The following is a 27,759-nucleotide window of genomic DNA, read 5'->3' as shown; positions in this document are numbered from 1 at the left end:
AAACTATATCTAGTCACTTGTGATGGAGCCTGATGGAGGATAATGAGAGAAAAAGAATGTATATATGTGTGTAACTGGGTCATTTTGCTGTATGGTAGAAAATTGACAGAACACTGTAAACCAACTATAATGGAAAAAAATAAAATCTTTTAAAAATTATTAAAAAAAAAAGCAAAGAAAGGAGCTCTGAGGAGCTGTACAACATGAATTTATAGGCAGAAAGAAGCAGGAACAAGGAAGCTATAGCAGGTTGGCTATTGCAAGGTTGCTGTCCTTTAGAGGATGGCAGGGATCTGTGAGGTGATTCCTGAATGACTGGTTTAAGATTCCTTTTCTAGGAGAGCTGAAACGATAATTAAGTAAAGCCTCAGTTTGGTAATGTGGAGCTTGGTGTGAGCAACTCCATTTGGGCCATGTGGTCTTATTTTTAAGAGTGCCAGCCGTCACTGTGAAATCTCAATCCCACTTAATTCCCCTTTAGGTGGGAATGTGAGGAATGACATTTTTGATTTAAGCACAAACTGAACACAGATTCTTGGAGACCAGAGTTGCCAGTTCTGAGCTCCATCTGTCCTCCATGTTTTATCAGGCAGACACCATCCCTTCCCTTCCCCGCCTTGAGAGGCAGGTAGATTGGAGCTCAAAGTCTGGTTCTGATATTTTCTAAGTATTTAAAGTTTACATGTGATTATTGCTTAACCCTTAAAACACTGGATAAGGGAAGGGTTAAAAGTGCCTTTTTTACATGAAGCTTCTGAGGCTCAGAGGGTTTAAGCAACTTGCCCAAGACCAGTTAGTGAACTTACAGGGATTTAAAGCTCAGATCCAGCCTAATTCCAAAGTTCTTTCTCTTCAGTTTTAAGCCATTCTGAATCTCCTCTGCAATTCTCTGCTGCTCCTAAGATGAACTGGCTTTCTATGCCACCACCACTACCCTACCTAGTTAAGAATGGAAGATCTGTGAGCATTCCATTAAATCTTCTAATTTGCTAATCCATTTTCCTGAGATATTTTGCAGAATTTTGTGAATTTTCTGTGTACAGACACTTATTTTATATGACCAGTACCAATTTTGTATATGTATTTTTGTCTTGTACATGATTCACTCATACAAAATTTTTAATTTATTTTGTTGAAATTTATATTCACATACCCCCAAATACTGTTTTTTCAAAGGAATTGTTAGAGAAAGGTAATGAGACCTTGCAAGAAATAAAAAATCTGATAGACAAGCTGTGTGAAAGAGATGAAAAAATTGAGCAAATCAGTACTTGGCTACAAGGGAATCTTGAAGAGCTGCGTTTACTTATGCAACAGGAATCACAAATGGACCTTCTCAGTAAGTGACACCTCGATAACCTCTATAGCTTTGGGTAACAAAAGAACTTTCTTTTATTTAACTGTAGCTGGTGACATCAGAAAATAAAAAAAAAAACTGCCAACCAATAATTTAGTTATCCCCAATAATCCATTCCTAATAATGTCACCTGTATTCAGTGAATGCTGATTTTCATTGGTGGGGTTGGAGCTGGTGATGCAATAGTTTCAGGCAAGTTTCCCATCAGAATGAGTCACCTAAATAAGTGAATCTCAACTTCTTTCTGAGTGTATGGCTCTTTTAGAGGTGACTAGGGTTTAATTTCAAAGAGCATCATCATTAGATAAGCAATTTTGAAGGTGAGTTATAGAAAATGAAGTGAGATAAACATAAAATGAGAGAAAGTGATAGGAGTAAAAACATCTCAGTATTTGGAAAAGCCAAGAGTTCTGAAAGTATTGCTTGACCAAAGAAATAGTCAAAAGCAGCCAATGAGGAATTTTGTGAATGAACCTTCTTATCAACCTAAACGCTGTCTTGGTGGTCCTGCTTCAGCATGGTGATACTTACTGTGTTTTAATGCATAAGGGTCCCTGGAGAGTCTTGCTTCACTCTGCATTTTTTTGCTAGGCCAAGCCATCCCTATCAATTGTAGATCAAGCAAAATTTTAAGAGCCAAGTCATCCCTATGTATCCGTTGCACTATTTTCACATGAGAAAATCTTCCATTTCTGTCAGAAACCTGATGGAATCTTTGCATTGGAGCAAATTTAAATAGATGATATTGAAAAGCTAGACCTACTGAGTAACTTGTATCACATTTTGTTTTTCATGTATTTTGAGAACTATCTTTTTGTAGCATGGAAATAATGGAAGGCCTCCCAAAAGAGAACAGGCTTTTTTATGCCTTTTTACAAGGCATAAAGCTTGGTGGAGTAAGGGGGTCAGAATCACAATCCCTTGCTTTTGGTAGAGATTCAGAGGCAGGTGGAGGAGTGGGAGGGGTTTAATGTGGGGAAAAAAAGGGAGGAATTCAGGAGTGTCTGATTGGAGGTTGTTGACATGTGGAAGCTAATAACAGGCTAACTAGAAGCAGGAAAGCCTATGTGATTGATTAGTGAGCATATGTGGCTTTTCTCTGGTTGGTCCTGAGTTAGAAGAAGGGTCATAAAGTTGATGGTTATTGAACAAGTTATGACTGTTCTGGACCAATTGCCGAGGCTGCGATTCAGAATTCTGTCATCATGTATGATCTGGCCATTGTCAGTTTGTATACTCAGTCTCTTAGCATGAATTTTAGTTTTTACTTCCATTTTCAATTTAAAGTATCATGTTCAGATGAGAGTAAATTGTGTTGGATGAAAACCAACCCCAATAAAAAAGTAACTAATAGGCCAATCCAGGGAGTTCCCACTGTGGCTCAGCGGAAGTGAATCTGACTAGTATCCATGAAGACGCTGCAGGTTCGATCCCTGGCCTTGCTCAGTGGGTTAAGGATCTGACATTGTTCTGAGCTGTGGTGTGGGTTACAGAAGTAGCTCCGATCCCACGTCGCTGTGGCTGTGGTGTAGGCTCCAATTCAACCCCTAGCCTGGGAACCTCTATGTGCCGTGGGTGCGGCCCTTAAAAAAAAGAAAAAAATAATAATAATAGGCCAATCCAGTATATGCCATTCATTTTTATTTCATGCAAATGGTAGAGTCATTTAATTAAAATTTAAGTGCATTTGACAGGCAATCAGTATATATGACTTAAACTGCCCTTATTCTAGATAAAAGGAACAAGTTAATATTTATCATGAACTATTCCAAGTATAAAAAGTATAAAAATCATACAGACACACACATACACATACCAGTTTACCTGTATATCCACTATCAAGCACAAACCTTAGTATTTTTCCATGTTTACTTATGATATTTTTCTCTCAAGAACGAAAACAACAGATGTAATCACAATCCCTTATATACTGCTTAATTCCATTTCCCTCTCTCCTTCATTTCCCAAAGGGGTAAATAGCATATTTATTTTATTTATATGGAGTATAGTATAGTTGACTTACAATGTTCTGTTAGTTTCAGGTATATAGCAAAGTGAATCAGTTATGCATATACATATATCCATCCCTTTTCAGGTTCTTTTCCCATATAGGTTATAACAGAATATGGAGTAGAGTTTTCTGTGCTGTATAGTATGTTCTTGTTACTTATCTATAGTAGTATATGTATGTTAATCCCAGCCTCCTAATTTGTCCCTCTCCCCAATGTTTCCCCTTTGGAAACATTAAGTTTGGTTTTGAAATCTTTGACTCTGTTTCTGTTTTGTGAATAAGTTCTTTTGTATCATTTTAAAAATTGGATTCCATATATAAGTGATATCACATGATGTTTGTTTTTGTTGGACTTTCTTAACTTAGAGTGATAATTTCCAGATCCATCTATGTTGCTGCAAAAGGCATTATTTCATTCTTTTTTATGACTAATACTCTGTTGTATACATATACCATATCTTCTTCATCCGTTCATCTATTGATGGACGTTTAGGTTGCTTCTGTGTTTTGGCTATTGTAAATCATGCTGCAATGAACATTGGGGTGCATGTGTCTTTTTGAATTATGGTTTTCTCCAGATAGATTCCCAGGAGTGGGATTGCTGGATCATATGGTACCTGTATATTTAGTTTTTTAAGGAACCTCCATACTGTTTTCCATAGTGGTTGTACCAATTTACATTCCCGCCAACAGTGTAGCAGGGTTACCTTTTCTCCACACCCTTTCCAGTATTTATTGTTTGTAGAGTTTTTGGTGATGGTCTTTTTGACCAATGTGAGGTGATATTTCATTGTAGTTTTATTTGCATTTCTCTAATAATTAGTAGTGTTAAGCATCTTTTCATGAGCTTTTTGGCCATATGTCTTCTTTGGAGAAATGTATATTTAGGTCTTTTGCCCATTTTTTAATTGGGTTGTTTTTCAATAGTGAACTACATGAGCTGTTTTTATACTTTGGAGATTAGTACCTTGTCAGTTGCTTTGTTTGCAAATATTTTCTCCCATTCTGTGGGTTGTCTTTTTGTTCTGTGCTATGCAAAAGTTAAGTTTAATTAGTTCCCATTTGTTTATTTTTGTTTTTATTGTCATTTTTCTAGGAGGTAGATCCAAAAAGATATTGCTGTGGTTTATATTAGAGAGTGTTATGCCTGTGATTTTCTCTAAGAGTGGTATAGTATTCAGCCTTACATTTATATATTTAATCCATTTTGAGTTTGATTTTATATAGTGCAAGAGAATGTTGTAATTTCAGCCTTTTACATGGAGCTGGCCCATTTTTCCAGCACCACTTTTTTGAAGAGACTGTCTTTTCTCCATTGTATATTCTTGCCTCCTTCATGGTAGGTTAATCGAATATATGTGCATGGGTTTATTTCTGGGCTTTCTATCCTGTCCCATCGATCTATATTTCTGTTTCTGTGCCAGTACTATACTGTTTTGATGACTGTAGGTTTATAGTATAGTCTTTAGTCAGGGAGCCTAACTCCTCTAGCTCTGTTTCCTTTCTCAAGTTGCTTTGGCTATTTGGGGTCTTTTCTGTCTCCAAGGGGTCTTTTCAGTCCCAGTCGCCTGCCTGGAAGAAAATCAATGCCTCTCTTTGAATTCTTCCTCCTACTTAAGAGAAGCACACCCTCTCCACTCTCCCACCTCAGGCTGAAGACAAAGCAAAAGCTCACATTAACTACTCAGGATTTTATCCCCTGTTTGTTTGGGCCTTGCAGATAACCCTTACTTGCTGGCAAGTTTAGCTCCACATTGAAAAGGAAATTTATCACTCCTCCTAGGTTTCTTGGTGTTTTAGTATACAAGGAGGGCTTTCTGATTAGTCTACTCATCCTTCCCAGAAACCAAAGTTCATAATAAATTGAAAGACTTGATCATCAGTGATAATAGTACTGTAAGCAGAGCCTCCTGCATTACATCCTATCACTACCTTGAGTCACTCCCTAGAATACTCTTCCCTATGCTACAGGGTTTAGAGCTGGACTAACAAGGTCACCTCCAAGGAGACATCTTACAAGAGCCTCTAATGTAGACTGTCTGTCGTAGCACAGTATTTATTTCCATATGAGTATTTTTATAGCTAGCAGCTATTTTATTTGTTTGCTTGTGTTTTTGTCTGTCTCTCCTACCACATCATAAGCTTCATGAAGGCCTGTGCACTATTTATTTCCAGTGTATAGCACAGAGCATCATACATAATAAGGTCTCAATAAATGCTAGTAAAATGAGAAGACAAATGAATATTTACTTTTTTAGACTTTCCCACCTGGACAACCCAGCAATATATCTTCTTCCCCTTTAAATGATAAGGTGACTGGATCTAGAATCCAGCTATGGGCTCAATTCCAGAAGATGCCCACCAGGGGGAGTCAAGCTGTCTCTTGGCCACTCTGGAGCACTCCTACTTCTCCAGCTGCAGCTGAGGGCTGGTACATTGAGATTTGGCTCTGATGTAGACTCTGGATCATAGATTCTAGATTCTAGAGCAGTCAAGGACCTCCAAACTGTGATGTGATGATTAATCCACACCTAGGAAGCAGATTTTAAAAGTTCTGTTTGTATTCAATATTTTGTTACCTTTTAAAACTTATATTTGTGTCTGTTTAATATTATATGCATCATTATATATATATATATAGTATATAAATAAATTGGGGCACATGATATAGGTGAAGAGTCAGAAGAGTTTGGAGAGCACTAATCTCAGTCTCCTGTGATCACAGTTTCACTATAACCAAACCACAGACCTTAAGGATGAGAGCTGTGGAGAAAGGAAGCTTGGAGCCTTTTAATTTCAAACTCCTCCCCAGTTGTTGCCCATTTTCTCAGATGTTAACAGTGTTGTGGAGATTCCTGGGCAAGTCTTACTGTCTGCAACAGGGGGTCAGTGGACTGCAATCTTGGGGCCAAACCTGCCCCCTGCCTATTTTTATAGGGCACAGACCTAAGAATGGGTTTTATATTTTCAAATGGTTAGAAAAAGTCAAAAGGATTCTATTTCCTGATAGCAGAAAATTGTATAAAATTCAAATTTCTATGGTAAAATTTTACTGAACCCTAGCCACGCTCATACATTCACATATTACACATGGCTGCTTTTGTGCTACAGTGGCAAACACTGTGACTGAGACATTGTGGCTCGCCAGGCCTAAAAAATTATCTACTACCTGACTTTTATGGAAAAGTTTTGCCAAACTCTGAACTAGAATGTTGCATCTTCTCCTTCCATCACTTATAGAGTGAGAGAGCTTTCCTGGCAACATGGCAAACCCTAAGGATCACATCGGCAGAGACAAATAGAGAATGAGGGAAGAGTTCTTTGTTCTAGGCCATGCAATGATGAGCAAACTCTGTTACACAAGGAACAATTTGGGAAAAGTTAAATGTTCTCATTTTGTCATTGGAAGTAAAAATAATGCCACTTGATTTTATAAGAAAAAATATATATTCCTACCAAAAATATTTTCAGTCACTAGATCACTAGGAGAATTTCTATTTAAAATATCAGTACTATTTGCAGCCACTGGAATGTTCCTAACTGGGAACACTGATACTTGAAATTCCCTGTTTTTTAGGGTCCATCTGTGTTTCACTATTAACTCTCAACTTGAATTCAGCAAGTATTTATTGAATGCCTCTTCCTTGCCAAGTACCGTGTTAGGCTCTAAGGTTACACTGGTGGATGAAAACAGAATCCCTGGCCAAATGGAACTCAGGGTCTAGTACAGAAGTTGGCACATGTTAAAAGACCATGATATTTTTAGCCTTGCCATCCATAATGTCTCTGCAGCAGCTACTTAGGTCTGCCATTGTAGCAGAATTGCACCCGTTAGTGTGCCCACCTCGATACAGTAGGAGAATCGGGTATCATACAAATGTATGGAAAACCTTTTGTGATGGTGAATTTATAGGTAGGGCATGAGAACTATGAGAGAGCCTAAGAGGGAGAGAGACTTGACCCAGAAAGGAATCAAGAGTTTTCAGAAGGACTGAAAGCGAGCTAAGATGTAAAGGAGAATTTCTGGGTTACCTAACTCCACTTGTTTCTGCTCCAGAAGCTCGTGGGCTTTGAAGGAAGGTGGCCCTGGGATCGAGCCTCAGCTCTGCTTCCTACATGTTATTTGACCTCTGCTCTTCAGTTCACCTGGTTGTAAACTATGGGTGGTAACTAACAGGAATAATAAATAAGGCCTCAGACACAAATTAGGCACTGAGATTCCTGAAATCTGCTGCCCTGCTGAGGAGATAATAGTCAACCTTGGCCCCTAGGCCAACCCAGACTATCTCTGAGCCACCTGCTGTCAGCTTTTGGACATTTCAGAAGCACGTCAAGCTCTACCAGTGTAACAGCCCTCTCCTGCCACCTTCTGGACACAATAGGTCACTGCAGCCCTGCAGGTCCCCTGGCACCATCACCCCTTCCCCAGATTTACACCTAATTGAGAATTCTTTGGGCAATTTCAAATTGTAACGGACACTAATAACCACCTAAACCTAAGTGAGATACATATAGAACTTTTATATTTTATTTATTCCTACAGAAAAGAAGAAGAAACACAGTCCTATCAAAAGAATCCATTTCCCAGTGGTTGAATGTACTATGAAAAAAACATCAACAAAGAAAAACTAGCAAAATAACTTAAAAGAATACAACTGTCATGAATTCAAAAGGTACAAAACTACAGAAAAAGTGAGTGCACTTTATTTCGTATTTTGCAACTGTCAATGGAAGTCTTTTAAAAGTTGGAGATTTAACAAACTCATGCAACCCTCACCAAGGAGCAGAATCAGAAAATAACCTTCTAAATAATACAAATGAATAAGCATGGTCAGATTATTAAGATAAGTGAAAAAAGTCTTATTTTGCTCCTATGTTTGCAACCATGACTCTCCTGAAGGCGTCAGAGCATAGCTACTAACCAACTACAGAAAAAATCTGTTTATATACTGTATATATTCTGTATTTTGTTAAATCTAAGAAGCCATCAATTGTAACTAACTCAATTGTAACTAATGCATCCTAACTCAGAGATGTCACAATGTGACAAAAAAAATGTCTTAGGATTTATAAAATATGGCATGTGTATATATCCTTCAAAAATGAGACATAAGAGGAAGGAAATATTTGAGTATGCATATTTATTCATTTGGGAAAGAGACACTAACCTTACTACTTAATATTTCAAATTATTTCCACAATTAGTGTGGCAAATAAAATTAAATACCAGACGTTGGAGATTTTTTTTGGTAGTTTAGCTTTTTATTATTGTTTTTCTTTACAGGAACAGGAATAATCTGAAGATGTCTTCAACCAAACCACCTACGAACAGAATATAAATTATACTCTATTTTTGTAATAGCTCAAAATACTGTACTGGTGAAAATAAATAGATAACAAAAAACAACGTACTTTATGTCCATGTTTGCTATCAGACCCCACCAATACATGTCTTTATAATTCACTTTGCTTGAAAAACAAATTGAAACACAACAGGAATGCACAATTATGCCAATGCTAAGGATTTCAAATTATACTTATTACAGTTTTTCTAAATAAAAATGGGAACAACTGTGCTAGATACACAGAAATATGATTTTGCTCTAAAGAATAGCTGAATTGTCACAAGAGGCAAGTGCTTCCTAATAGGCTCCTAGAGTAACTAACCTAAGAGTGTGCTGTGTGTACTGTATTATACTATGTAATATAACAAACAGTATAGTATTCTACGATTTGATAATTTCTATCATATCACAAAGTCTAAGTCAAAAAACAAAACCACACAGCAAAACTCCCCCAAATATTAGATGCACTGACAGTTATATTCCTATGTATGACAGAAGAGTAAAATACACTTTTTAATTTCTTTACGTTTTTATTAAGAACACTTCTTAGGGTTTTTTTTGGCATTTTACATTCAGTGACCATTGGCTCCTTCTGAAAGTATCCGTGAAGGTTCAGTAAATTTTGCAGTGAACAAGTAAAACAGAGCTGGAGTCGGCACCAGTGCCAAAAGGGGTAAATCTTGCTCAAGTTTATCCACTCTGGAAATGGAGATTATTCCATAGGCATGAAGTAACCAGTGGCTGAATAGAACAATGAGTCTTTTCTTTCTGACCAGAAGATCATAGCAGTTCTATGTAATTTTAAAAAAGAGAGAAGAAATACAGATCATCGTGCTGAATCAGCTACATATTTTATTACATTTTAACTTAAAACATATTATTTTCACACAAAATCATAACCTCAGAATCACAGACTGTCTAAGGCCAAAAGCACCTTAGAAATCACCCAGTGTTGCTACTGTACTTTACAGATGAGGAAACTGAGGCTCCCTATGTATAAGCACTCAATGGCAGCACCAAGACCAGAGTCCATGCGTCTAAGTCCTGGTCTAGACCACCATTTGACCCTGGACACAATGGCTTCTTCCGAAAGATCTGCACTGGAAGGGGAGTGCCACATGACGTGCCTTCCTCCTGCCCTGATCCACAGGAGCTGCATCTATGGGTGAGAAATAGGAGGTACGTACACCCACCTTCCTTAACCCCTAGCATCCCTAGTCTGCTGCTCGGATAATTAGAAGGGAGCAGAAATGACATGTAACTACTCTGATTTCTTTTTCATCTTTAATACCACTCTATAATATACAGAAATTGGAAGCACCAAATTATAATAAAAGTAATATCCAAATGTGCTATTAAACACACTGAAAGGTAATTTGCAATTGGTAAGCTAACAATGTTCCCTCATTAAATGGCTCATCAACTCACCTGGAGCTTGACTGTCTTTTCCTGATTTGGATCCCTTTTTCTGATTCATGCTAACTGAAATGCATGGACTTTTTTACAGGGGGGATTCCCAGTAGCAGAGAAACTAATGTAATTCAAGCTAATGGAACTTAGGTATGGATATGGTAGGTATGGTAGGTATGGTAGGTATGGTAGGTATGGATAATAAACAAAAATTCAAAAACTTCATTTTACTCAAATATCCAATCATTTCCCCCTGCAAGTATTTCCCTATAGTTGATAAAGTGCCAAAACTAATTTGCTTATCTTCTTTAATCAATTATATTGCAATGTCGATTAAAGATTACAAAGGCGAAATGGGGGCAGAAAACAAATGGAGACCATGAAACTGTCTGTCTAGTTCCGCTACTACTAGTCTACCTAAAGGTCACTATGATTTCTAGGTAGGTTCCGCCACCACCACCCCCCCATTCTTTCACTAATGGAACAGAAACAGGAGCTTTGACAGCAACCCCTCCAAAATAAGTTAATGACATACTTTCTCTGGGTTGAACCTTCCTGTTTTATGAGAAAGGAAGTTCCCATTGTGGCTTAGCAGAAATGAATCTGACTAGTATCCATGAGGATGCAGGTTCGATCCCTGGCCTTGCTCAGTGGGTTAAGGATCCAGCGTTGCTGTGAGCTGTGGTGTAGGTCGCAGATGTGGCTCCGATCTGGTATTGCTGTGTAGGCCAGCAGCTACAGCTCCTATTCAACCCCAAGCCTGGGAACCTCCAGATGCCACAAGTGAGACCCTAAAAATAAATAAATAAATAAATAAATAAATAAATAAAAAGATTTATGAGAAAGCATATATCAACTGTAGTGGGCAGCTGAAAACAGCACATAGGCACTGGATTAGCAAGCACAGGATGGAAGAATAATACTAAGACACGTTACACTTTGATTCCTTTAGAGTTTCCTCTCAAAATAAAGAGTTCTTTCTAACAGTGGCCTTCCACTGGAATACTAAAAAGTTAGAAGCACAGAAAGGACATCTCAAAACACGAATAGTATCAGAACTAATGTGAGTGTTAATGCTATTTCCAAATCACCAAAATATTATAGATGTGAGAGGGCAAAAGTACATTCCAAAATCAAGAAAATAAAATTAGGGACAGAACATATAAGGGCATGGAATGCACAATGTACTTACTTTAAAAAGTCTAGAGTTCTAGATTCAATAAAGCATTTTTAACAAAAGAGTGTTAAATAAGGTTCAACATTTCAATAAAACATTTTCTACGTGGATAAATGATAAATGATTTTTTTCTCTTAATGTTCTGGATAGTTAAGCATCACTATTTCACTGATTTCCCAAGCAAATAGTCTAGTATACAACCTTTCATCAACAATGAGCTAAAAGCTACTGAGTGATACTGTTCAGCCAAGGATTACTAAGCCAGTTGTAACATATATCCACTACTCTCCCATTTGTCAAATCTGTTAAAAAAAAAAACTTCTAACAAAGGTAAAAAACATGTCTTACCTCTATTTCTGAAGCCGACATGTACACAGCCAGGGTAACCAGAGATAATACTAATATAATGTATGGGAAGGCATAATCTGAAAGACAAACATTGGTAGTATGTTGAAAATGAAATTTTCTGAATCAACCATCAGAAACTTCAAACAGTATAATTCTTTCCATAGACCAAAACCTTCTCAACCAGTCCTGTGAGAGACTGAAGCCCTAATGCAGGTACCCTAAGGCAGGTGTCAGCAAACCTTTTCTGTAAAAAGCCAGACAGTGAATATTTTTGGCTTTGTGGGCCATGCAGTGTCCGTCTCGGTCACCTAACTGCAGTTATAGTGGGAAAGCAGCCAGATATTACATAAATGAGTGATGCGTCTGTGTCCCAATAAAACTTACTTTATAAGTCTGTAAGGTATAAGTTATTTAGACAATAAAATTCAAATTTCACATTTCAAGAAATACTACTCTTCTTTTTTTCCCAGCAATTAAAAAAATGTAAAACTATTCCAGCCAAGCTTTGAAGACGCCTGCTTTAAGGCTTCTGCTGCTGTAAAGAATTAGCTTCTCTCCTATGTATCTAGAATGACAGTAGTTATGTATCAAACTTGGGAGAAGTGGGAAAATAATTATACAATTTTCTATATTTTGTGATCCAGGTGAGGAACTTAAATTGAGAAAGGCTATATATAAGAATAACTCAGCTTTAATTATTCTTTAGAAAAGGTCATGTGTCAAAAGAAAACCTCGAAGGCTAAATGGATCATTCAGTGTTCTTAATGTCAAAATTCTAGACATTTCTAATTCAAATATAGATAATATTAAAATAATACTTCAAGTGAAATTTCTTCTTAAAAATACCACCTTTCTCTTAAAATGTTTTGAATAAATTTATAGCTCACTAAAACAAACGGACGAATTAAGAAAAGCTCGAATTATTTTTTATATGATTATTTTAAAACAATTAACTTCAGTTATTAAAACTATTAGTCATTCTACAATAAAGTGGAAACCATCTGGAACATTTTCAAATCTTAATTAAGGATGTGACAGCCAGAAACTCTGAATTATCTATGCAGGCCTGATTCCAACTTACTAAATAACTGAATGACTTGTCTGACATTTAGAACCTTTTATTTCCTAGACAGAGATTAGGTCCTAACCAGCCATTCCAAAAAAAAAAAAAATCCTAATTAACTTAGAAATAGCTAAACATTGTTGCTAATGATATCAATTTAAGAGCTGGTAGTAAAAAGGAGAAAGAGGAAGTTTCCAACAGGGCCCAGACTTGTGGGGAATAGAGCGAGGTTCTGGGCTCGAGGCAGGATGTAGAGTGGTTCTTACTCTAGGGTCTAAAACGATGCAAATTTTGAGCAACTAGGTATGTCCTTAGTGCCTGGAAAGCTGCATTTTAGTTCTGCCGGTGGTTCAGATGCAGATCGTACTTAAAAACTGGCTTCAATATTCTTTCAAACAAGTAAAAGTTTGTCACTGACATTCTTCCCAGGTCCCCTCCGTGACCCTCTCCCTAGACCCTGCTATCTTAAGCTATCAGCCTCTTTGCTCTACTTTGCTCAGAGCTGCTAAATTCCCTTATCATGGACTAAATGTTTGTGTCTCCTCAGATTCTTATTGGGGAAATCCTAACCCCCAATGTGAGATAAACAGCTGAGGCCTTTGGGGTGATTAGGTCATGAGGGTAGAGCTCTCATGAATGATGAATGGGATTAATCCCTTATAAAGGGGACCTCAGAGAGCCCTCTCCCCTCTTCCAGGTGAGGACACTGAAAGAACACAGTCATCAGTGAGCCAAGAAACGAGTCCTCACCAGGACACCTCCACATCTGCTGGTGCCTTGTTCTTGGACTTCCCAGTCTCCAGAACCGTGAGAAATAAGTCTCTGTTGTTCATGAGCCACGCTGTGATCTATCGGTTATAGCAGCCTGAACTAAGATAACTCCTACAAACCAAAAATTACATTTTTTTCAACATCATAAAATTGAGTTGATATGATACCCTCTGTGATTAGCTCAACAGACTGCATGAGTTTACACTTAGTGCTGATAAACAATAACTGTTTGATCCTCCCTATGAATGTGCTTTGAATGGATGCCATTTGGTGTAGGAAAAGGCATCTCTCAATATAGGCAGCAACACTCTCTGACAGTCTCCTTAGGTTAACTTTCCAAACCTTTCCCTGTTTTCCACAGCTTTTCCCTTCCTTGCATTTCGTAACCAAGAGGTTCTATACAATAATCAGCTGCACTCTACAACACTGGGATTTGAGGGCTGACAATTCTTAAATCTTTACAGCCTAGTCAGTTCTCCCAAACTTGTCTAGTACAAACAACTACCTGTACTCTTGAATATTCCATGAACACCTAAAACTGAATTCAGTTCTCACCAGCAATTGCTTCTTTTAACATTCACTGTCCATATATTTACTGGTTACTCAGTCAGAAAGCTCCCTTATCATATTCTCCTCCCATTCCCTCAACCCCTGTATTTAATTAGTTACCCAGTTTAGTTAACTCTGTCTTTGAAAGAGCTCTCCATTCCGGTGTTTCTCTGCTTTAGGTCAGACAGGCTCGGCTGACGGCAGTAATCTCTTAACTGAGCCCCAGGTTCTCTTCCCTCCAGCCCATCTTCTACCCTGCTACCAAGGCGTCTTTCTAAAATGCAAGCCTAGCCATGTCACTCTTCCTCCTGAAATCCTTTTAAGGGTAGGTCTCTAGTCCTGGAGCAAGAACAGCAACCTCAAATGCTTACAGAGGTCAGCCAGGAGGATAACTCAAGTGGGCCAAATCTAAGAAAATAGGAAATGGTTAAGAGCTAGAAGAAACTATAGATGTTCAAACACCATCAGGCCAAAAGAAACACTACATCTGTAAACCAGAATATGAGGAATAAAGGACCCCTGACGAGTCTCCAGTTTCCTCTTCCCTTGGCCTTACCCTCAGCTCTACCCTCACTTTGAACCAGGTTCATGACTAAACTACCTTGCATCATGATGCCATCTGGCACAGTTCCTTTAGGCCAGAGGCTTGCCCTCTGCATCCTGCCGTCTCCATATAAAGATGGTATCCAACATCCCTACAATCAGTCAGTGTCACACATTCAAAAAGTACCACACTATGTTTCTCAGCTATTTACAGCTTTCCTAGTAGTATGTAAGCTCTTTTAACACTAACTTTTTCTCATTCTTCTTTTGAGTCACAGAACAGTCTAAATGGTTGCTGAATACATGAATGAATGGTTATATTAAAATAAAAAATATATTGAGGATTTTTTTTTTACTGTATCTAAAAGTTTTTCATAAAGGAACTCAGAAAACAAAGACCTAACTTAATGGTAAGCAGTATGTATTATCAAGAGTAATTTCTATTTAGTATATGTAAAATCAGTTTTTGGTCTTTAATTTATACTCAGGTTTTTAAAATCTTCCTATTAAAAGCTACAAATACAAAGTATCTCTAAACAGAAATAAGTTTTGATTAGAATGATCATATTTTTTTAGCAAAAATATATCCTATGGTCTATTTTCAAGGATAAAAACAAAAAACTAGTCTAAAGAAAAAAGTTCAAAATTATCCCCAGAGAAAATATTGTTTATCACATACAATAAACATATTTCATTGACTTTACCCGTCACACTTACATAAAAGGCCTCCACCAACTGCCTGAAGCACAGTTAAAATTGGGAAGAAGTAAAGTGCAGCATAAATACTTTTAAATCGATCAGACTTCCCTAACCCACAGGCAATCTTCTTTACCAGAAGAGGTCGGAGCAGCATCATTAATACCAAACAGAATGCGTAATAGATAAATACAATGGTATATCTGGAAAACAAAAAATTATAACATCAAAAATGTTTTCAAATATCTTTTTAGTATTGATTATTTTAAAACCACAGATCCTAAAAACAGCCTATCCATCAAATACTCAGACTGGTGGAGAGTTGGCCAAAATATGGCTGGAAAGTGTAGGCTGGTTCCTTTCTGGTAGGTAGTTTGAAAATGTGTATCAGAAATCCTAAAATGTTTATAACCTTTGGTCCAGTTTTACTTGTAGAAATTTATCAAAGGTAAACAATCAAGTATATACAAAAACCTGATAAATAAGCATTTTTATTGAATCAGATAATAAAACTCAGGAAGAAAATAAATATTCAACAATAGGAAATTGGTTACATTTTAGAGTAAATCTTTGCTGGGATACTACGTGGACATTAAAAATCTAGTTATGAAAGAATTATTAATGACAAAAGTAGCTGTGCTCATACATTAAGTAACAAGAACAGGTTACAAAATAGCATGTGATGGCATAACCTTAATATTCTTTTAAAAACTATTCTATAAAAATACATACGTACAGAAATGCACCTGGAAAGACATTTTTAGCAGTGATTATCTTAAGAAATGGAATTACTGATTATTTTCTTTTGTGTGTAGTTTTTCTGTTTTTCAAATATCCTATAATATACTTTTTATAACCAGAAAAAAAGCTGCAAAAAGATCTCTCTGAATCGCCAGTCTATAGTTTCTAGCTCTTCATTTAGAATAATATGATTTCTATGCACTTATTTATAACTTCCTTTTCATGAGAATTTTCATATTATTTTTACTCAAACCATCTCCCTATGCAGGGGAGAGTCACGGGAAGCAAAGAAGTTGTCTCAAGTAACTGACCACATGCCTCCTCTCCACACAGCAGGATGATACCAGGTCCCTGTGCTCTCATGATGCTTTCAGGTCCAGCCCTGTACCACACTGCACTATTACATTTCTGACCTCTTAGATGATGAGTTTTTTTGTTTTTGTTTTTGTTTTTATCTTGTTAGGCTACTTTCTACCAATACCAAAACAAAATCTATTTCTACAGCTTGTAGTTCCTTAAGAGCTCCAAAAATATTATTATTTTATTTTTTAATTATTTTTTTTTCCTTTTCCAGCCACAGCATGTGGAAGTTCTCAGGCCAGGGATCAAATCCGAGCTGGACCTGCAGCAGTGCTACAGCTGCAGCAATGCCAGATCCTTAACCCACTACACCAGACCGGGGATCAAACCAGCACCTCCACAGAGACAAGCTGAATCATTAAGCCACTGCGCCACAGCAGGAACTCCAAAAGATGATTATTTTAATCAGAAGGAAACTATCTTGCCTTATGTTGCCTAAAGAACTAGGAAACTCGTCTTTGGAAGCAGGTACCCACCCCCCCTCCAGCAGAACTCATCTTCCACCTCCTCCCCCTCATCCATGCCCCCGCCACTTACTTAGGGAGATAGGATAAATCTGACAAGCTAAAGCTAATTTTTGTTACAACAGTAATTACTACTCGTTGTCAGTAATTCATAGTTTTGGTAAATGCTACTTTTTGCACTAAGTTTTTGATGACAGAAACTTGCATATTTTTCCATATCTATCTCATGTCCCCTCAAAACTACAACTACCAGCAAAAGTACTCTGATATTTTTCAGTTCATAAGGAATTTATATACCAACAGAGAAGATATACCCCATTAGTTAATGTAATAGTGTTCCAAAGGTTTCTGATAATATTGTGCCATTACTTTTTGTTGACTCACAAAAGAAAAAAATCTTTTGTGAGTTGGTAGTCCGACAGCTTTCTGAAATGTTTAGGCCCAGTCTAGTCATTATGTAAGTTTAAATGGTTACATAAAGTACAGAACATGTATAAATCCAAATGCTAATACTACAAAATCTTCTCATACTTTTAATAAAACATTGTTTTGTTTAATTAATAGAACAAGGCAGACAGGCCATCCCACAGTGACTATTGGTAGAGGTGCTGAGGGGAAAATACCTAAATTCAAAGATGCTGAACAGATGGAAAATGTCCTAATCAATGAAGTTGTGCAATGATTTTGATTGAGTGCTGTGACGAGACTCAGAGGCTATACCCAACTCGGCAGGATAAGTGCTGTAATAAATTAGAAGTGGTTGTTATGACTGAGAATGAGAGTTGGGAGCACCTATTTGCCATCTCTGTTCTAATTTCTTATTTTTTCTTGACTCTCCTACTGTAGGATTTATAGATAGTATGAGAAACACTATAGATGTGACTAGCAGTAAATAAGCCTGATTTTGTTTTAAATAAGATGGTTATACATCTTGTTTAAATATAATATCTGATTCAGTTACTAAGTTCTCTAAATAGGACCAGGTTAAGTTCCACATGTCCTTAGGACAATACATGATAAGAAAACAATCAATGCTGAATGTTATAGCTCTATGAAATCAACAAAGAACATACCATCAGTCTTTTAGATAGTTTATATATATAAATTGTAAGTCTGGCTGTCTATATATATATATATAATTTATACATGCATGGAATAAATAGTTTGCAGAACTTAAATGTAGGCAGGTAGATAAGATTTTTACATCTCTGGATCTCGTTTTTTGAAGATTACCTTTTTACAGAGTGTGTTGTTGACACTTAGTTCTACTAAGAACTTACACAAAAAGGACTATTTTATTGAGCATATTACATAATGGTAACTTGCTACAACTATGAGAACATAAATACTAGATGCTTCTATTAATACTTTTACCAAGAAAAACACATGAAAATGAACACCAACAATTCACAGAAATTCTATAAATGTAGTCTGACGTAATTATTATACAGTCTTATGAACCTGATATTTTTAAAACAAAACATTCTGGTGAAAATGACAAACATTTATTTGGGAAAAGAAGAGAGAAAGAACATTAATCCAAGAACTCTAACGATAATGCCTCTTGTTGCTTCGTACATGTAAGGCGTTTATTTTATCCTCACAGTCACCTTATAAGGTGTCATTATCCCCATTTTTACCAGCAGGAAAGCTGAGGTTACAAGAGGCTCTTAACATGCTCCAGCTAACAGCTGACAGACCTGAGATTCAAACTCAAGCCTGTTTTTATCTCCAAAGCCCATATTCTTTCCTATTATTCAGATATCACTTTTCTGCATATCAAAAAGGTTTTCCTTATCACTCCCTTTTTAAGAAACAGATGTAGCTGATTTTAGAAGTGCTTAGATGCACTTCAACACTGACACAAAAACACTTCCGTGTCTATTATACTAAAATGTATTTCAATTTCCTATCAGACTGTGTATTGCTTAAGAGCAGAAAATCACTTCCCTGTGTCTCCCCCAGCATCTAGAAGCCATTCACACTGCTCAATCTGCTGAAATGAATGAAATCTGTAATTACCACTTTTTAAAAAAATGATCTTAAGTCTAAGTACATACTTACAGTGGGTAGACAGCTTCATGAGTACAGTGTACTGTGGTAACATAATCTGGACTTGGGTTGTAAAGCATCGTGTACCAGTCGGAAAGCATCAGTACTCGACATGAACGGATATGAAGCACTCCGACTGGATCACTCACAAGAAGGGTGATGAGGGCTGCCGCGCTGCACTCACACAGTGCAGTGATATGCTGGAAAAGTGCGCTGGAACTGGAAAAGCAAAGGAAGCATGTTCACCAGGAAATTCTCAAATTTTAGTGGTTTTTAATAAGACCCGTGTATGCTTCAAAGAGAAGTTTGAATTGACAAATCCTGAAACTAAAAAGTCTTCTAAGTAGGTAAGAAAGCCAAACACATATGAAAACCACTTCAGAAGAGTTTAACCTTGTTTACTAAAAAGGGATAAATGCTCATCCCAGATAACACTGTGCCAGTGTTGTCTAAATGTGTAGAGGACAGGATACTTATCTTCAGTATCTCACCGAATTATTAGAAATTTCAGGAGTTCCCATCATGGCTCAGTGGAAACAAATCTGACTAGCATCCATGAGGACACAGATTCGATCCCTGGTGTTGCTCAGTGGGTTAAGAATCTGGCGTTGCCATGAGCTGTGGTGTAGGTGGCAGACATGGCTTGGACCTGGCATTGCTGTGGCTCTGGCGTAGGCCAGCAGCTACAGCTCCAATTCAACCCTTAGCCTGGGAACCTCCATATGCTGCGGGTGCAGCCCTAAAAGACGACAAAAAAAAAAATTCAAGTTATCTATATATCATTTTAAATGATCTTCAACATAAAAGGTACACAAGCAATTATGTGTAATATATATTAGTTATAAAATACCATAAACATTGTAAGCTCACCACCTAACTCAATAACTAGCACATTAACAACTTATATCTACCTCTGTTCTTCCCCATTCCAGATTCCTGTCTCACCCCTGGAAATAACCATTCTTCTACACTGTCTTCATTGGTTTTTCTAAATAGTTTAATATATTATTCCTACTCTATTTATGTTTCAAAATGAATATGTAGTTTTACTTATTTTTCAACATGAGAAAGTGATGTAAACTTTCTGAGATTTTTTTCCACTCAAAATTACATTTCTAAGATTAATTCATGGTCTTGCTTATAGCTTATGTTCTTTAAATTTTAACTGCTGTATAATATTCCACTATGTGACCTTTCCATTATTTGTCCATTTATCTGCTTTGTTAGTGAATATGTTGTAAATGCCTTCCTCTCAGTTTGTGGTTGAATTTTCATTTTCTTTGTGAGGTCTATCTTATGAACAGATATTCTCAATTTTAATACAGTTGGCTTTATCAATTTTTAAATTTCTGGTTAGCAGTTTGGATTAGGGTGAAGTATAAATAAATGATAAACACCTGCTGGGGACGCCATGGTTTGGCTTTCCTGAGTTCAGTGATTCTTGTAATTGGTAGGATTCTGGAAGCTATACCTATGGAGATGTTATAGAAAGACTAGCTCCTTTGGAGCATAAGCCTTTTTTAAGCCTAGATGACTTCCACACCTACTCAATGTAGATCTCCTTGCAGCCGAGGTAAACTGCTTCAAAAGCTACTGCTGACAGGAGATGTCTCATGCTGTCCTGCTGGCAGGATGTGTTGCTTCTGAGGTGAGTGGTGCCGGGTGTGACCTATGATAGTCTTGTAAGTCTGAATGTTCAATTGAGCCCAGGTGGATTTCTGTAGGTATTTGAGATACATATTATAGGTTCTCATTCTATGCTCCATGTCTTTTAACATATTTCAAATTTTCCATCTCTTTTTCTCCCAGTGCTGCATTCTTTTATTCCTTTATATACATATATTTTCTAATGACTAATTCTATCTTCAACTGTTTAATCAACTGATTGATCTATCACTTTTAATTTAGGCTAGTGCAAATTTTCATTTCTGAAAGTTTCTTTTTTTGGTGCTGTTATTTTACCAAATCTGTTTGTGCATCCCTAATAATCTCTTGTTGACTGAAGATCTTTGTGACTGCACCCTTTATTTAAGCATTATAAAGTTACAAGTTCTGTACCTGAAAGCCCATTATCTGTAGCATAAATATACTGTTTGTTATAGCTACTGTCAGACATAGTTCTTATTTAATAATCACAGATAATGAGGTCATTAATATATCTTAATAAAGAAGGGTCTAAATTGCAAATGAGGAAGCTTCCAACAAAGAGGATTTGCTGCTTTTGCCAGCAGCCTTGTCCACCACGGCCTTGGGCTTTAGACTCTTCGAGAGTCTAGTTTAGCCCTGGCTGCCCAAGATTCAGTACCCAGACAGAACTGCAGCTATCAGCAGTTAACCTCAGGCAACCCCCCCAACCCTATCTCCGGCTCTGTCACTCTGACCCCAGCTCTGGGTGGGTTTGCTTGTTTTCCAAAAAGAAGGGTTCTCGGAGATCCCCCTATTCCTATGAGACCAGCAATGTCTTCAATGGTATGTCTCTTCCAGACTTTAGTTATTTCATGCAGAAGCTCCTAATTAGCCCACATCCAGAAGCAGAATTCCTGTGCCATATCACACAGATGAAGACACTAAATATGTAAGTTAACATGTACTCTTTCATATTATATAATCTGATCTTTTGCTTCCTTACAGAATTCATATTTTTAAAGGCAAAATCCCAACCTCAGCATTTCTTGCCATGATGTTAGCAACCTCCTTAATGGTCCCTTCTTCTCATGCTCCCTTTCAAGCCCTCTGCAGTCAACCACATGATCTTTACCAAATGAAATCTGAATATAGAACTCCCTTTATTAAACTACTTCAGTGAGTCCCATAGGTCTTTCAGGAAAAATATTTCCTACAAGTATTATTTTCCACACTTCATGGCCGTACTAAATGACTGCATTTCCTCACACTTCCATTCATCTGAGCATGCTTCATACTCCACCTCAAAACACATCTCACCTATCTGGCAACAGGTGTACCCTTCAAGGTCAGCTTTGGGGTTATTCCCCCTCCCCCAAATCTTATATCCTGATCTCACTTAGTCCCTATTTCTCAGCACCCTCAGCTCTCATTTCTTGGTTATATGGTGCTCTTTCTTGGCTCTAAACTTGTGCACATATTTTTCCTGTTGTCTGACAGACTCTTTCTTCGATTCCTCTCTCAAAAACTTATTCATTTTTCAAAGTTCGGACATAAGTCAGTTTTTTATTCTGTGACATTGCCCTATTTTGAGAAGACAAAATTAACTTCTTCCTTCTTTATGCCAGGTGCATACCTCTATTATAGCGCCTCACATATATTGTGATGGTCTATCTCATCCACATTTAGTCATCTCTGAATCCCACAACCTAGTATAGTACCTGGTGCACTGAAAACATCCCTAAAGATTGTTGAATGAATGCCTTTGAAAAGTTATAAATTATATAAAAAAATTATAGAAGCAGCACAGCTTCTGGCTGTATTACATACAAGTATGCATTTTGTGCCTATTTCCACGCTGGCCTCAAGGAAAAACAAATTTAACTAAACTCTGGGGAAAGCAAGTGTGCCAGAAAGGGAAGTTTTTATTAGTGTCTAGTCCATATATTCTCAATGGATGACAGAAGTGCCAAGGGGACAAGAATTGATCCTTGGGTATAAAATAACATTACACTTTTTATAGAGAGAGCACATGTATACATATCCTATACAAACCAATAAATAGTATGTCTGTGATATTAAAATTTCATGGGGTAGGTGGAATTAGGAAAAAAAAGGTAACTAAAAAGGTTCTTTAAGGAAGAGACAGTGAAAGAAAGGTTGCGAAACACAGGTCTAGCCGCTACTTCTTTGATTATAGGTAAAACATCTCAGGAAAATGCAAAAGATGGCCCTTGTGTTCCTTGCTACTAATTCCCCAGGCAAAGCATAGCTAAGTAAACTCCTTTTTTTCTTTTTCTTTTTTTCTTTCTAGGGCCACACCCGAGGCATATGGAAGTTCTAGGGCTAGGCGTCGAATCAGAGCTAGATCTGCCAGCCTACACCACAGCCACAGCAACACCGAATCCTTAACCCACTGAGCGAGGCCAGGGATGGAACTCTCATCCTCATAGATACTAGTCAGGTTCTTAACCTGCTGAGCCAAAATGGGAACTCTGCAAACTCCTTCTTTTTAAACCTACTTCTTTTCCTGCCCAAGCATTGATCACACCTCTGCTTTACCCCCCAAACCAAAGCTCTACTCTCGGCAAGTTAAGATTCTCCCTCAAAACATAGCTGATATTTTAGTTCAAATGCATTTGGTGAGGTACCTCCATTAACCTCACCTCTTCTCTACTCTGAGCTGAGTTCTAATAGTTAACTGAGCAAAAATTTTAAAAATTTTTAATAGAGTCTTCTGAAAAATAACAAATGCTTTTCCCATATAAATAATCACTGTGGACTTAGTAGGTAGGTCCAGAAAAGTGCTGATTCTATTCCCATCTGACCATTCTTTCCACTTCCATTCCCACCACTGGAGCTGGCCGTCACTATTTCTTGGACCACAGCCTTCTCACACATCTCACCTCTAACCCTCTCTCCACAGAAGTTATCTTCCTAAAATACACAACCAAGATGCTACTTCTCTAAATCAAAACCTTCACTAATAAATCATTCACTCAGCAAATACTAAGTGCACATCCATCATGTGCCAGTGGTTGTACTGGTCTCTGGAGATTCCAGGCAGAACAACAGCAGTGCTGGCCACTGCCCTCATGGAGCCTATGGTCAGGGTGGGGAAAACATTACAAGAGGAGGCAAACATAATGACAAATTGTGTTGAGTGCTAAATACAAAGCAAAAACAACAACAAAATGAGAGTGCTGTTAAAAAGGAAAAGTAAGGAGGACAGACTGACTTTAGATTGGGTCAGGGAAGGCCTCTCCAAGTAGCTGTAATTTAAACTGAGATCTGAAAGGAAAAAAGGCAGCTAGGTAAAAAGCTGTGGGGAGAAGAAAGTATTTCAGGCAGAGCAGAGTTTGGGGAAAGAGACAGGACCGAAATAAAGCAAGAAAGATGCTGAGATGTTAGAGAAACTAACAGGCAGGATGGAAAGGTAGAAAGTGGTTCCTCATTCCCAGGGGAATAAGGTTCACATCATCAAGAGCTCTCACATTCTGGCCTCAACCCCCTTTCTTACTCCCCTTAATGTTACCTTTCTCTCATACACAATCCACCATTTGACCACCCAACTACAGCCATTCCCACCCACTACAGATCACGCATTTCACACTTCTATGCCAGTGTTCATGCTGTTGCGTCTGCCTAGAATGTTCCTTTTTTGAAGTGTTTCAGATGCCACCAGGCACAATTTATCTCTTCTATTCTTTGTGATTCCAAAGCATTTTGTTTATAATGCTTTTATATACTTTTTGCTTAATTACATTTGACTGATTTATATTAGAATCAGTTGTGTGTGCCTTTGTTTTCTCTACAAGACTGTGACTATAAGCCACATCAGTTATGTTTTTGTTTCCTCCCCTGATCTTCTAAACATAAAACACAGTGCTCAACATATTTTTATTGATTTAATATTTTACTATGAGTTTTTTTAATGAGATTGCAGCTATAACATTTTAACATTATATCAGATTACTAGTATTAAATTAAACTGCAAAGTATTTGTTTTAGAACAATAAACAGTTTGTAATCATAGCCAATACTTTGTAGAACACCAATAAAGATTATAATTAAGAAATAAAAATATACATAAAAATAACTCAGCATGAAACAAAGGATATTTCCCTTAATATTTACTGAGGTATGCCCTATCATTAAGTTTTCTTACCACAGTCAAAGGTAATCAGAAGATAAAGGAAAAACAGGTTGGTCACTTTTAAAACAATAGAAGTAAAATTGCTTGATAAGGTCTTATAAAAGATAATTATTCCAACATCAGTCCATCCAGGAAGATTCACAGAAAGTGCTAACCTCTTTTTCCCCGAGTACCATTCAATGAAGAACCAATGTAAAACAAGAGGAAGCATAGCCATAAATCCAAGATAGAGCCAGTCATACAGTTCTGGAGACTCTGTGCAAGGCTGACAATATTTCTGTGCATTTGTTCTCTGTCCTCTTGGACATACCTACAATATATAAGAACAGTATTTTATGTACAGATATTATTTTAGAACCTTAACGCCTCCCCCACAAATCATTCACTGACATCCCACTTCAATTTAAACTTCTATTTACATGTGCATCTAAGAGAGAGTATAAGTAAAATAAAAAGCAATCTACACTGTATTTGCTATATCTATATAATGCTCTTAAATGACTCTCTTTATTAAGTCACCAAAATGGTTGAATAATATTACATCAAAAACCTAGTTATTCACATAATGAAAGTAACTTCAGAGAAATGCTCTGGAGTTGTAAATGTTAACTTACAGTCCAAGTCACTGTACTATATTAATGAAAAGTTCATTAGAAATTATTATAAAATTATCAAATTAAAAAATAGTAATTGTGACTGTCAGAAGATGTATTATACACAACCAATATGACAACACAAATAAGGATTTTATTAATGCCTCCATATTCTAAGTTGAGTACATTGAAGAAAACAGTTTCTACATGACAATATTTCAGAAGCAAAAAGGTTTCACAAATGAAATAATATATAAATGTTCACTTACCCCACATTCTCCATATATTTCTGTTGAGCCATTTTTAAATAACAGGGTCTTCCCACAATAAAGTCCAAGGCATGCTGGTTGAATATCGACAGCTTTTTAAAAACAAATGCCAGTATAGTAACATCTCTTGTGATTATAAAAAATAAATCAGTAATAGCTGAAAATTTGGCCGAAGTATCTCAAGACAGTTTCAATTTAAAAATATGTATTAGACAAAAGTCTTGATGCGTTTATTTAAATTTTTCCTTTTACCCTGTGACACTGCAGAAAGTCATATGGAACCTTGTAGCTAATATTGTTCCTAAAAATTAAGGTCCCCAAACAGCAGAGCACACTCTGTCCTCAGAACTCAAAGCGTATCTTGGTTGGTCTCCAGTGGCTCCAGCCAGCCACTGCCCTTGATTAGATGGTCTAGAATTTCTCTTTTTTAAAACTAAAGGACTTATCAATCACCACTTTTTATTCTACACAGTCAGGACATTAAGTTGACACAGACAAACACACACACACACAAAATCTATTATCACCTTTCTTCGTGATAGAACACATTTTAATACCAGAAAAGCAGAAGGGACACATAATTTCAGAACATAGGTAAGGACTTTAAAATAAATACATTCGTAAGAAGCTTAGTAAATTGTCCTAACTTCGGTGATTTTTGTGGAGGACAGGTGAAAATTTCATCAAGGTGGAGTAGGCCTCTGACCAATACTTGGGAACCCCTGCTTTAGAATCAACCCCTGATGTCAAGGCTTGGAGAACCTAAAAAGTGGCTCCTTTTTACCTAAAAACTCAGAGCCTACAAACTGTCATTGACCTCATCTACAGGAAGAAGTTATTGAAGGAGGGTTGTTTTTGTTTTTTGTTTTTTTAATATCAGTGACACCCGATTCCCTTTGATCACGGATTCATTCATCAGTAAACATGCATTAAGTGTCTGATTCCACAGGTTAGGGACCACAAAATACCCACACAGGAACACTACAGAGTCACTCCGTCAAAGAACCTACAGCCCAGTGTGGAATAAATCCCAAACAAATGGGGTCAAATGTGAGCTAGTTTGAGAAATTATGCATTTTATGACTATTCTTGAACAACCCTTTCCGAAATTCTTCATGAATTCACAATCTAGAGACTGCCTGATCCACTATACCCTTTCTTCTTTCAAGTTCAAGTAGACTTTTTCTTTCTTTCTCCGTGTGCTGTTGAGAAAGACAGAAATAGTACTTAAATGCCTCAAGCTTAATATTTTCACTTTTGCCAAATTCCCGACTTCTTAAAAAATCCATGGGCTTCTTTACTTAGAACTTATTTTTAAATCAATCGTAATACACCAAGTGCAATCATAAGGTTCTAAACTTATAGACGGAAACGAGTTGTTTCAGATTTTCCAAGACAGCAGAAGTTAAGAATTGGAAACTTCTTCTATACTGGTTTTGCACCTAGTAGATGCTTAATAAATGCATTTGGGTGTAAACAATCTAAAGTTTCCCAAATCCAAAGCCTGAAAACCGGTATGATAAACTGAAAGCAACAGCTTATCATCGACCAAAAAAACCCCTGGCTCCCAGGGTCCGCTCATTTTTTCCTTTCATTTCCCTTATTAAAGGAGGTCTAAAGGACTTTTTTTGCAACCGTCTTGCTTCTTTGTGAAGGGCCGTAAAAACTTACGTTAGATGCTGAAGCAGGACACAACAATTATGCAGCAATTAGTTTCTGCTTCCTTTACTGTTTTCCTGCACTTACTTACGCCCTTGCTTTAAATGTCGAGTCAACCCACAGGAATGTTAAACAAAGGGACTGAAACAGAGGGGCTGAAGTGACATTCTGAACAAACAACAAAGGCCTGGCCTTTCCCCTGCAGTACGCAGCCGTTCTCCCTCTGCAGTCGGTCTCCCCTCTGCGGCTAGTGAGCAGCGCAGCCCAGCCCCATCCCACCTCGGCCCAGCCGACAGCGGTTGGAAACAAGGGACAAAGATTCGCTGCTATTCGGAGGCCACCCGCTGGGGCCGAGCCCAGAGCTGGCAGCATAGGGAAGAAGCAGGGACTAGGATTAAACGCTTCCCAGGACCTCGGCGACCACTCACCCATCAGCAGCTTGTAGGTTTCCCGGGAGAAGCTCCGGGATCAGCCAACCCCGCCACAGCGCCCGGACATCCGGGCCAAAGCCGCCTCGGCGGCCCCGCCTCCTGGTAACCCGGTGACCGTCCCGAAGCCCCGCCCCGCCTCGC

At 37.5% G+C, this 27,759-nt stretch overlaps 2 protein-coding genes across 4 annotated transcripts in view; one reads left to right on the top strand and one right to left on the bottom strand.

Moving 5' to 3' along the window:
* The window catches only part of CCDC175 (coiled-coil domain containing 175), a 74,270-nt gene extending 66,018 nt beyond the window's left edge, over positions 1 to 8,252 (top strand). Inside the window, exons 19-20 of the mRNA XM_047767459.1 lie at positions 1,177 to 1,339; positions 7,912 to 8,252. Coding sequence (XP_047623415.1) covers positions 1,177 to 1,339; positions 7,912 to 8,000 — 252 coding nt within the window. The 3' untranslated portion in view covers positions 8,001 to 8,252. The remainder of the gene's footprint in view (positions 1 to 1,176; positions 1,340 to 7,911) is intronic.
* A 354-nt stretch (positions 8,253 to 8,606) lies between these two features.
* On the bottom strand, positions 8,607 to 27,711 carry JKAMP (JNK1/MAPK8 associated membrane protein). 3 transcript variants are annotated; one of them, XM_047767456.1, is made up of 7 exons: positions 27,616 to 27,711; positions 25,529 to 25,620; positions 24,822 to 24,976; positions 18,900 to 19,106; positions 15,292 to 15,473; positions 11,649 to 11,725; positions 8,607 to 9,504 (listed from the first exon to the last, which is right to left on the bottom strand). In XM_047767456.1, exons 1-7 carry the CDS (start codon positions 27,617 to 27,619, stop codon positions 9,286 to 9,288), a joined length of 936 nt encoding a protein of 311 aa, XP_047623412.1. In that variant the 5' UTR covers positions 27,620 to 27,711; the 3' UTR covers positions 8,607 to 9,285. The 3 variants fall into 3 exon arrangements, with proteins under 3 accessions (XP_047623412.1, XP_047623413.1, XP_047623414.1); XM_047767457.1 differs by having other exon boundaries at positions 25,529 to 25,602; positions 27,616 to 27,687; XM_047767458.1 differs by lacking the exon at positions 27,616 to 27,711 and adding an exon at positions 26,682 to 26,700.
* Positions 27,712 to 27,759: the final 48 nt, after the last annotated feature.

This window comes from Phacochoerus africanus, chromosome 2 (genome assembly GCF_016906955.1).
Source record: "Phacochoerus africanus isolate WHEZ1 chromosome 2, ROS_Pafr_v1, whole genome shotgun sequence".
Lineage (NCBI taxonomy): Eukaryota > Metazoa > Chordata > Mammalia > Artiodactyla > Suidae > Phacochoerus > Phacochoerus africanus.
Note: the sequence above shows the minus strand (reverse complement) of the source record. Positions and strands in the feature narration are given on the sequence as shown.